Source organism: Gopherus evgoodei, chromosome 7 (genome assembly GCF_007399415.2).
Source record: "Gopherus evgoodei ecotype Sinaloan lineage chromosome 7, rGopEvg1_v1.p, whole genome shotgun sequence".
In the NCBI taxonomy this organism is placed as follows: domain Eukaryota; kingdom Metazoa; phylum Chordata; order Testudines; family Testudinidae; genus Gopherus; species Gopherus evgoodei.
In genome coordinates this window covers 31867108-31879256 of record NC_044328.1, presented here as the reverse complement: position 1 = coordinate 31879256, position 12149 = coordinate 31867108, and the positions used below count along the sequence as shown (strand labels likewise).

Sequence of the window (12149 nt, the reverse complement as noted above, 5' to 3'; positions counted from 1 at the left end):
AAAAGAAAACCAAAGTCCATAGAGTATTGTTTTACACAAAGTTCCTAACACTAGCAGTAGTGAGTTTGACATGTAGGATGGCACTCTGCAACAACTTGTTACAGGAAGTACTACTCGTACAATCTAACTTCTCAACAACAAAAAAGTTATAGCTATTCCAGATAGTAGTGCAATGTAATTCACTAGGATAACTTTACTTCAAAGAATAAAATTAATGTTTAGAAGGTGAACAAGATAAATCAGAGTAAAATTTACGCTTCTTTGAATTACCAAGTCGCCTTTGCATAACTTTATCTTCTGTTTAACTTAATATTTAATACTTCTTGAATATTTTACTTTCATACTTGAAAGCTGACATACTTAAGCATAGCTATTGCAGTCTTATTTTTCCTGATTCATAAAGTTGTCTGAGAATGACAACTATGCAGCTAGAACAAAATTTTTTATAAGAAAAAACATATGTACTTGTTTAGCTTTATTTAATATATTTAAAACTATTCAAAAATATCCTACTTTCTAAATGACACTGTAGAGGCATATACCATCAAAAAATAGAGAAGAAATTGTTACCTCTCTTTCCCCCTGATTTCCTATTAAATTAGTCTTGAATTCAACCCTAGAATGCATGGCTGATTTATTAAGGTTTGCAAACAGGACTCAGAGGACATTCCTGGGAGATCAGTCACATTATCAAAATAATTTATTAATAATAGTTGTTAATATCTGTAGTGCCTAGGAGCCCTAGTCATGGACCAAGGCTTCATTGTGCTACGTGCTGTTCAAACAGGACAAAAAGACAGTCCCTCCCCAAAGAGGTTACAATCTAAGGGCCTGTCTACACCAACATTCACACACTGGGGTGTGAATCTATCCAGCACTAGCATGCTACATGCTAAGTGTCTCTTTGGACCTTGCTGAGGTCCATTAACACTTTGTTAGTGTGCTTTGATCTTTGAAACACTCTAACAAACTGTTAATGCACCTCAGCAAGGTCCAAAGAGACAGTATGTAGCAGACTAGTCCAGGATAGATTCAGATCCTTAGCTTGCCGTGAACACAAAAAGTGTTCATGTAGACAAGCCCTAAGTAGAAGACTAGAGACAACAGATGGATACGGGCAGACAGGGCAGTCTTTCAGTCACCCTTGTTCTTAAAATTAAATCTTGTTTCTTCTTTCAAAGAAATTTGAGACGACAGAAACTTTGACGTGATTGAAGTTTGATTTCATTTTCATAGTTATAAGTAAGCATGTTTATGGTACCGTTTGTCCCAGAAGAGAACAAATGCTCCGGCTTTCACTTACAGCATTTAGACAAGTACTCATAAAATATAAACAGAACATTTGTATCTGCTGATGCAATTTAGGCCTTGGCTACACTGGCGCTTTACAGCGCTGCAACTTTCTTGCTCAGGGCTGTGAAAAAACACCCCCCTGAGCGCAGCAAATTACAGCGCTGTAAAGCGCCAGTGAAAACAGTGCCCCAGTGCTGGGAGCGTGGCTCCCAGTGCTGTAAGCTAATCCCCACGGGGAGGTGGAGTACCTGCAGCACTGGGAGAGCTCTCTCCCAGCGCTGGCACAGGGCCAGCTGTACAGTTTTCGCTGCTCCAAGCAGCGCATCTAATTGCCACCTCGGGCGGGGGGGCAGTCCATGTGCCCTTAGGGCGGCAAGCGCATTTCTGCGGCGGCGGCAATTCAGTGGCAGCTTCTAGGTTTAGCTGAAGCCACCCTGGACAGCAAAACATAGAAGCTGCTGCTGCTGAATTGCCGCTGCAACGGAACCCCGTGAGGCGCCCTAAGGGCACACGGACTGCTTCCGCCACCTGCGGCGGCAATTCGGTGCGCTGCTTGGGGGCAAAACAACAGGGACTGCCACCCCTTGCAAATGCCGCCCCAAGCATCAGCTTGGAATGCTGGTGCCTGGAGCCGGCCCTGCGCTGGCACCGTGATCACACTCGCACTTCAAAGCGCTGCCACGGGAGTGCTCCCATGGCAGCGCTGTACAGCTGCAAGTGTGGACATACCCTTAATAATTTCACATCAATATAGAAGCTGTAGGGGTGTCACTGTTTGAATGTGTACATGCATCAGAATTTAGGTCTGCATTTCTCTCTGGTTATTTCTGAGATATGCACATAATGGCCTAATGGGAAAGATATTCTTTTTTTTTCCTAGTCATTTCTTAAATGATGAACCTGCATAACTTCAGCAAACAAATATATTAAACAGTCAAAAACATACATTTTCTACCCCTTTCTCTCATCTTGTCTGTGCCTATTGTAACTCCTCACCATGACTTTGTTCCTTATCACCCACTTTCTATCACCCCAGTGGTTTACACCCATCCATCCCAAAAAACAAAATCAACCCATAACTTACTATATGTTTGACAAAAATAAGCTTCCTGTTAATGTAACAGAGCAATTTAGGTGTGTACAGACATACTTGAGTAACCATATGAATTTATTACTGTAATACTTGTCCTCCCTTTTCCCTCATTTATATTACATGTTAAACTCTCTTGTGCCTTTATAACTGAATTATAACCTCTTAATGACAGGGACCATGTGTTTTTATTTGTTCTTTCAAATGCCTAGCAGACTTCTGCCCAATGTATAAATAAATTATACCGAAGATATATGGGTAGTATTATCCCAAAACAATGTTATCAGAATTGATTTAAACAAAAATCTTTCTAACTTAACCTCGAACTCTAGTCTACATCAGGGATCGAACTGATTAGAAATGAAGAAAAGGCTTGCATGTTTGTTCCAGCATGGTTGCCTTATTTTTCTTTTTCATAAGGCAGATGAATTTAGTTGAAAATGCTTAGTCATCCAGTGAAACTTATCTAACCACAAAAAATGAGAATCTATACATCCACAAGAGCTGTGTTTCTTTTTTAATGCATCTGACAGGAGTCTTGACTTCTTGAATATGTGAATCTATAAGACTTTACAAAATGAGTACACAGTGTAGAAAATCCTACTGTGTAATTGCCAGAGCATAGTAATCCACCACAAAAATACCTATGCTGTCTTTTGTTCATATCTGATACTCAAATCAAGGTGATTACATTCTCAGTGAAAAGCAGTTGATGCCTGGGTTTATTTTCCAGGGTTACTGAAAGCTACTTCATGAACTGTGACGCTTATGATAAGATCCTAAAGTGAGTGAACCTCAAAAGTTGAAATTGACTCTCACAAATAAATGGATTTTGGGTTTTTAAATACTTGTCAAAATATTTCAGTAAATCAAAGTACTAATTCCTGCTTTGTTTGGCGTCAACATCTATACACTGAAAAAAATAAAATAAGTCAGGAATTTTAATTTTTCATTTTAAGAATGTGTTGCTCTTAAACTGCAGTATGTTTAATTGAATAAGCAATTGTAGACTTTTTGGAAGATATAAGGTATAAATGCTAGTGCTGTAATAATTTTAAATTTATACTGTACTGTAGAATCTCAGAGTTAGGAACACCTGGGGAATGGAGGTTGTTCATAACTCTGAACAAAACATTACGGTTGTTCTTTCAAAAGTTTACAACTGAACATTGACTTAATACAGCTTTGAAGTTTTACGATGTAGCAGAAAAATGCTGCTTTCCCTTTATTTTTTACTAGTTTATATTTAACACAGTACTGTACTGTACTGTGTGTGTGTGTGTGTGTGTGTGTGTGTGTGTGTGTGGTGCTGCTGCCGCCAGATTGCGTATTTCTGGTTCCAAATGAGGTGTGTGGTTGATGGGTCAGTTTGTAACTCTGGTGTTCATAACTTTGAGGTTCTACTGTACTGTGTAACTTGACAGAGCTAATACCTGAAAAGCTTACATTTCAATTTCTGACTTAAAGACAAGAGGGGTGAGGTAATCTCTTATTGGACCAACTTCCGTTGGTAAGAAAAACAAGCTTTTGAACTTACACAGAGCTCAAGAAGAAGGAATTGAAGAAGAGCTCTGTTTAAGCTTGAAAGCTTGTCTCTCTCACCAACAGAAATTGGTCCAATAAAAGATATTACCTCATCCGCATTGTCTCCCTATCCTGGAATCAACAGAGCTACAACTATATACTGCATAATTTCTGACTTAGGTTTTTTTAATTGTAACCAGGGAGGTAAACTTTTGAAGTTCAACAGTAAGAATAAAATATAAAGCTTCTAGTCTGCAAATGAAAGGAAAATTCAGTGTTAAATCTGACTCATGCTCCTTTATCATAAATGCACTGTATAAATGTTAGGCTCAGAATATAATTACTTTGACATTGAGTCACTGTAGATTTAACTTAAACATATTACTTTAGTGCTTTGTGAGGGAAAATAGGGTGTAGCAAGGCTGAGAAAAATGACCATAATTTTAATGGTATTTTTAGCAATGATGCCAATTTAACATTTAAGATGTGAAGCTACTTTTTAAATTGTCCAGTAGTTTTAGTTGCTTCTTGATCCAAACTGAGTTTTCTAGGTCACTGGAATTGAAGGAAAATCTTGTCAGTACAATAAATGTGGTCTGTTGTAAAGGATATGATTGTAGCTACACATTTGAAAATAAACTTCAAAAAGTAGGAGTTCTCAAAATGAGCTGGATTTTAGTGCCTTGTGCGTGTATACAGTGGACTAAGTGCCTTGTGTGTGTATAGAGAGAACTTTTTCTGGAAGGAGGGGGATTTTACTTATCCATCTGGGGCAGGCGGGGAGTGTCAGTTTATAAATGAACCAGCTTATGATCGATTATATACGAGTTCATATTTAAGATAAATCCAAAGGGCTTTTTGGTACTAAAAAAATAACCTTTTAAAGCAAAGCTATATCAAAGTAATAATGGAAATGCGTTACAGGGAATACTATGATGATGAAATTCAAAATTAGAGGACAGTATGCCTAAACCACTTTGGCACTCACCAGAGCTGAGATAAATCTCTCCTTTTCCACCCCAATTCTTGATCAAATATATTGCTAAATCCCAAGGTAAATAGCTTGATGGTAATGTGTAATAACTATGGCTATAATCCAAGGTTACCCATCAGCAGGAAAATATTTAGGGTATATGCAGCTTTGAAATGGTCACTTTCTTAATAGCGAAGCTTTTATAACTTATCTCAAACTGTGTGAAATGTAATATTTGGTCATAAAGTAAAAACAGAATCTTCCCACTAATGCAGAAATAGATCCATGAATTGTTTGTATCCTTTGCCTGTAAGGGATAATATTTCTTTAACACAGAAACTATATTGTTCTCTCACTTACGTGTTCTCATGAAAGTCACTTTCAATAACGAGATCTATCTATAATCTATATGTTCTTATATAGAACAGTGGAATATATTACCCTCATTACTGTGTGGTTGGCTTTTGTTGGTGGTTTTGTTTCTATTTTTCACTCTTCCTTCCGCCTCCACCCTCTGCTTCTTTTACCATGCTTACATGGTATGTACCTAGGCAGCTGGGAAGGGATTCCTATGTACTGAAATGCCACAACTGCTAGATCATAATGTAGATGCAGTTTATGCTGCACTGCCATGAGTAAGATGGGCAACAGGGGTCAGCACGAGAGAGAACCAATATCTTGCAAAACACTGAACATAGAGAAGTTGTTAGGAACAGTTACAGTCTGCCCTTCGGGTTGTCAATCATCCCGGATTGGCCAGGAGTCTCCTGGAATTGGAATCAATCTCCCGGTTGCTATTTAAACCAATCTGGGAGATTTTAATAGGCTGCTAAAAGTCCAGCCAGCAGCTCAGTGGGGCTAAGGCAGGCTCCTGGTTTGCCCTGACTCCACATGGCTGCCAGAAGTGGCTGGCATGTCTGGCTCCTGCATGCTGCCTCTGCCCCAAATGCTGACTCCGCAGGTCGCATTGGTCAGGAACCGCAGCCAATGGGAGCTAGACCCTCTACAAGAGGATAGTCTGCTCAAGGCTCTCAGCTGATGTCAACTGTTAAAGCCCATTTGCACCCTACAAAATAATAGAGAAATAAATATCTTTCTGCTTTGCACCTTTAATTCTTTTGTTGCTCAAGAGTGTCCCTGATTCCTTTTGGTCACAGAGATTTTTAAAGTATATGGCAAACTGGAAACCAGTTAGCATGGCATCCTTTGGATGCAGTACCATGGGTGCATTCAGACTTCCATTTTTTGAAAATTTCTAGAGTTAATAGTTAAGATAGTGACTCTTCCAAACATTGTACAAATTGTGATAATGCATTTAAACTTTTATGTTGGTGTTCTGTTTTATGGTAATTGTACTTGTCTGATCATCCCTGCTTTCCATTTGGTACAAGAATTTACTCAAACAGCTGAGGTTCAACAATAGAAGTTAACTTTTTCCTGCTCCTTAACTCTGATGTTCATCCACACACCTGGATGCTTTTGCACCCAGAAGCAGAAATTCTGAGAGACACACACACAGTAGTTTCACACATTTCCATCTTAGTTGAAAGCAGGAATTATGGAAAGCTATCAAAACAAACTTCTTCATGAGATTTCCTGCCAAATTTTCACGAAAGTGGGTTTTAATAAGCATCTCAACCACAGAACCTTTTGGAGGTTCAACCAGCATAACTTGAAAGGCATTAATGAGATCTCAAAAGGACAAATCAAAATGCTGTTCCTTTAACCAGTATTTGAATGAACTATGTAAAGCATTTGCCTTTCCTATAGTAATTTTTCTTTTCCCATTACAGGTGGAAGTGAAGCCATATGTGTTGGATGATCAGATGTGTGATGAATGCCAGGGCACTCGCTGTGGTGGAAAATTTGCTCCATTCTTCTGTGCCAATGTTACCTGTTTGCAGTATTACTGTGAATACTGCTGGGCAAGCATACACTCTCGTGCTGGGCGAGAGTTCCACAAACCACTGGTGAAGGAGGGAGGTGACCGGCCACGCCATGTTCCATTCCGCTGGAGCTGAACCCTATGCTTAAACCCAGCAGCAAGTACTGGAGTAGATAAAATCGAGGGGAAAAGAAGAGAACACTGCCTCAGGGCTTAGTATTCTGGAAATCTGTGCATTTGTCATCGACTTTAATGAAGATATGGGTCTTTTTATTACTATTATTATTATTATTTACAGTCACATTACTGAACTCAGTGTCCAGTATAATACAAACCGGCAGAGTGTAATAACTGTACTGATTTTGCACTTTGATTCACACAAACATCTGCTTGGTACCTTAATTTCCTACATAAGACTTGTCACTAGTGACATTACGTAGACTGCCATTCTCATCAGCCATCACTGGGTTGATGTGTATGTGATGAAGATTTTTTATTATAATTATTTTTATTTTTGAACTGGAGCATGCACTTATTTTCAGAAACTTAGACTTGCCCCTAGCAGATGACTTACCAAAGGTAATACTCACAAATAGGTGGCAGATGTAGCAAAAACTTAAACAGAAATTCAGCAATTAGTTTGGGCCATTTAGAGGTAGGAATAACCCTTAAAGAAAATAAGCCTTTAGTTGCTCTCCATTTTGACTTGTAAGGATGATACCTCATAAGCTGGATCAGATTTTTTTTTTCTCTGTTTTGCTGAGGGGTTTTTTTTTTTGTTTTTTTGTTTTTAGGTCCTAGTGTTATGTAAATGTATGCTGCAATAGCTTTTGCTGCTATTAAAATGGTATTACTAATACCATAATACTCTATTCAGGCTAGGGTATCAATTTAAAAAAAATGAATATGTGATTAAAAATAGTGATGGCTGCTGAAAGGAGATCAGTATATCATACAGAAAGCTTCCAAGGAAGGTCAATATTTTTGACTGCATGTTTACTTAATCAGGTTGCTGCATGCAATAAATTTTATATATGTCTAATATAAAAGCTGCCCACAATGCACAAATTAAGAATCTATGTAAGCTACAAAATACTGAGTAAAGGAAAAAATGATTACTGACTGGAGGAAGGCATGCCTCCGTAAATGTAATGCTTCTGAAATTAGGATCAGCCCATTACAGAATGACCTATATTACAGCAAATATAAAAAGTAGATGTAGGATATCCTTAAAACAAATTTGTGGATGGTAGATGAAGTACTTTGCGGTGCTCTGTTATATATTGTGCAATTTATTTTATATAGTAAAGTGATTATGTCTAGTACTGTGATCAAACTTAACTGTTAAAGCCTCATATCCAACATTAACACACTTTTCACAGTTTATAATAGGCATATAAACAAAAACATGAGCTCTTAGTTACAATCTCTCTCCTAATGCTTGCACCATTTATGTAGCTGCAGACCTTGTCCAGAGAACCAAAGAGCTCATACTAGCTTACATACACTATTGTTTAGATAGACTGTCAAACTGAGAAACTAGGCACATTTTTAAGAAAGTTAGGAAAAAGGTGGGGTTCTAAAGAAATGTCTGCACACAAGTTAATATGAGATGTCTGCTTTCTGGGTGTGGCGTTAACTCTTTGATCCCTGGATGTATCCTGTGATGCTTGAATACAATGAAGACCTGCTAACACAGTAGACATTTATTTAGCATGTCCTGTAGGACTGTAGATAATAGGATAAAAACACACTTGGTGTACTTATGATTGTGAGACTGTGTACACTGTTCCCCTCCTCCCTCCTTTGTTTTGCAGTTTTGGGGACAATCTGACTGGATATGACACCGCACAGTAGATTTAAATGTTCTGGGTTTTGTTTGTTGTGATGTCCTTGTTTTGTGTCTAATTTAGTACGATTTTTTTTTGTCAACATGTAGTTGCAATTATTGGCTTTGAAAGAAACTTTTCTGTTTTTGAAAAAAGAAAAATAGTTTTTTACTGGTTTAAATGCTTATTATAATTATCCCTTTCAAGGTTACTTCTGGGCTTTTTTGGTGATATTGTGTTTCCAGCCCAGATGTCTTTTGTTTCATCTGTAAAAGACATTTTGTTATGCACTACTTTTTGTATCTAGACAGTTTTCAACAGTCGGCCAATGATTTTTTTTTAAAGAAAAAGGCATGCTTTCTGACTGACATGATCTTTTGCAATACCTCAATTTTGAAATATAGGAATAAAATGATATTTTCTAAGTAGTTTATTCAGAAAAATATATATTAATTTAATTCTGCAAGAAATGATTTAACAGATGGGTAACTTTATTTTTTTCATGCTTATTTGCATTTTTTGAAAATGAAGACGTTAAAGCTTTATAACTGTAATATTAAAAATCATAGCTAACCTACAGAAATCTACCTAATTATGTGAAATAAGTAAACCTTTTTGAAGAAATTCCCCTCTTTCATGTAGACACACACCCCAGAGAGAGAGACAGACAGATGATGTACAGTACAGCATAAAGTTGGATTAAAACTAAACAACAAAGTTGTCGTAAATAAAATGTGTAAACACAAACTCCATTTGGTGCTGAAAGTTGTGAACAGAAGGTGAAGAAATATTTTCCCTTAATTTGTATATTTATAATCAAGTGTGATTATGCACGACTGACCAGAATGTGAGAGTTCTTCTGTTTGTATTTTTAGAAGAGAACTTTTTAGTTTATTAAATTTAACATGCTCCCTTTTGTTTTGTACATGAATGTGCCCCTGAGTTATTAATGTTCTATTAAGAGGGTCCTTCAAAAAAATATTTTTTAAAATAAGGTGTTCTGAACTGCAACTTGATTAAGAAACCCCTGGGTACAACAGGTCCTATGTGGCCTTTTCTGTTGTGAGACTTGAACTAGTTGATTTTTTTGAAGGCTAACCTAACCTCGACTATTTGTTGTTATGTGCAATACTGTTTGTACTGTTTGTATATAAAAAAGAAAAATGAAAAGAAAAAAGGCATAATCTTTATTGCAGATTTATTTCATTGCAGACTTTAGACGTGATTCACTAAGATCATTTTTCTACTGTCAATATGTACCTTTTCTTCATGCTGGTATATTTTCAATAGTAATGTAGCCTTTGTACTGAGACAAATTTTCATTGTTATTTTTAGAAAGATTTTTTGCTAAGAAAAAAATTAAACATATTTACATATTTTTCATTTTTATTTCATATTTCTTTAAGGAGTGCTTTCTCAACCATTAATATAGTTATTTCTGGGAGAGACTTTCATATCTGGTCAATGTCATTAATATTATTTTGTATTTTACTTGGAATAAATTAATTTTATTATGCTAATTCTTTAAAAGTTTATTTTTTTCATTTTCAGTTATTTTTGAAGCTAAAACCTTTGTAATAATGTTACTAAAGTGTCTAGTTTTTGAAATGCAAAGCTTTATGTATTAACTTGCTGATGTGGTTTACAATAGTGTGGCAATGATGAAAATGGTTATATAAAGTGATTGGAAAATGTAATGAATAATTGGGCAATAAAATGACAGAATGAAGCAGAAAAATGTGATATTTTGAAAAGACTTTTCCTTTATCAAAGTGATTTAGGGAAATAATAGGGATGTCCACAGGTACCAGTTCACTGTCTAGATTTATACAACACCAGTGCCGATGAATGCTATTGCCATTATCATGAACTAAAATCTACTGAAATAATGGGTTTATGACCCTGTCTGTTCAGCATAATGCTCCACTGCGTTTTTATCATGAACTTATTTAAATTCTTCTTTCAAACACTGTCTGCAGTTGAATGTCCTAAAATCTGCCCTATCCCCTTTCAATGTGTTCTGCCACCATCTTTATTTATTTATTTGTCCCCTTTCTGAATAACTTCTCTTCTTTCATAATTTTTCATTGATGACATGGAACAGCCTTAGAAGAAGTAACATGTTAACACAGGTAACTACATAATTTTTCTAGTGGAGTTACCATGTAGTATTGGTAGCCACATAGTTAATGCAAAATAATGCATGTCATTTTCTGGTTGCAATGAAGTAACCCATATCACCACTACATGTGACAATTTGTTTGGCCCCTTCATCTTTTTCAATTTTTATTTGCTTTTCTTTTTTGTCTGTCTTTTTAGTCTCTTGCAAATATAGCATCCGTGGCTGCCATAAAAGCGTCTCTTCAGTCTCTTCACTGCTGCTCACCTACCCTTCCCTTTCCTTATTCTCCCGGCAGAACCCACATCCCAGAGCCAGTGACTCTTTACTCTGGTGCCTAAAACAATCCAGATTGAAACTGGTGTTGCGTAAACAGGGCATACAATGACCTTCTCTGGAGAGATCAGTTATTTCAACTGGTTTATTAATGACCTTTCATAACTAATTTATGCTGGTGTGAGAGAGGTCACCTATAACTTGTAGAAAGAAATGTGTCCAGAGTTGGGCCATTGTGTATATCCTCTGTGTATTCAGTTCCATAAGTAATGTATAGAGTAGATCACTAGAATAGTGAGGTAAAGTTTAGACTAAAATTAGGTACTACTGGTTGGAATATATACAAATTGCAAATATAAAGGAGTTTAAGGATTGAAGGGGGGAATAAAAGAATTTCTTGAGTGGTACAAAGTTTATGCTTAGATTTCTGCCTACATGCTTGTGTTTTATAGCCTCCTAGCAAGGCATGGGGTAAAATAAATTGTATTGCAAATATGCTGTTAGCAAATAACTTGCTGATTTCACTCTCTCTGTTAGAGTAGTTTTTTTTAAAAAGCGTTTAACTGGGAGAAGCTCCCATGTTACTATTTCAGTATTGTGACATCTCTTCTTGCAAGATATGAGTGAAAGATTAGTCACAGATTTGTACAAATGTCTCTTTTTTTGTTTAATCTGGCTTGTATGTAGTTGCTTCTTAGACTGGTTTGTATGATGTCAGCTCTTTTTTTTTTTTTAAACCAGACATACTTCTCAATCTCAGCTGCTATAGTGTTCTATCATGCCACAGAGTGTTTTATAGTCATGTTGGTGACTACTCTATACCCCAAATGGGTAGCTGGTCAGGAACGATAATGATCATATAATTCTAGCACATTTAAATTTCTATGGAAACAAAATTTAGCAACAAGTAGAAAACCAGGGTGCTAATATGGGATCATTATTTCAGCTATTTTTTCCTGGATGTAGTTCTGTTGGGGTATAAAGTATTAGGTATTTGTAATTTTGCTGTCAAATAATGGACATAACTTTTAGAGTATTCACAGCTAAGATCTCTGTACTTGTTTTTCAGCTAACTAATTTTCAATGTACTGTATCTTTTATTACATGTTCTCTTGGATTGTTTTTGCTAGTAATCCTAACAAGGCTTCTACTTTTTTGGC

The 12149-nt window shown here is 36.5% G+C and overlaps 1 protein-coding gene across 8 annotated transcripts in view; it reads left to right on the top strand.

The window, feature by feature from the left end:
- The window catches only part of CPEB3 (cytoplasmic polyadenylation element binding protein 3), a 180652-nt gene extending 170363 nt beyond the window's left edge, over positions 1–10289 (top strand). For all 8 annotated transcript variants that reach the window (XM_030571296.1, XM_030571292.1, XM_030571299.1 and 5 more), the window contains one exon: positions 6674–10289. In XM_030571296.1, the coding sequence (XP_030427156.1) occupies positions 6674–6901 (228 nt within the window). In that variant the 3' untranslated portion in view covers positions 6902–10289. The remainder of the gene's footprint in view (positions 1–6673) is intronic.
- Positions 10290–12149: the final 1860 nt, after the last annotated feature.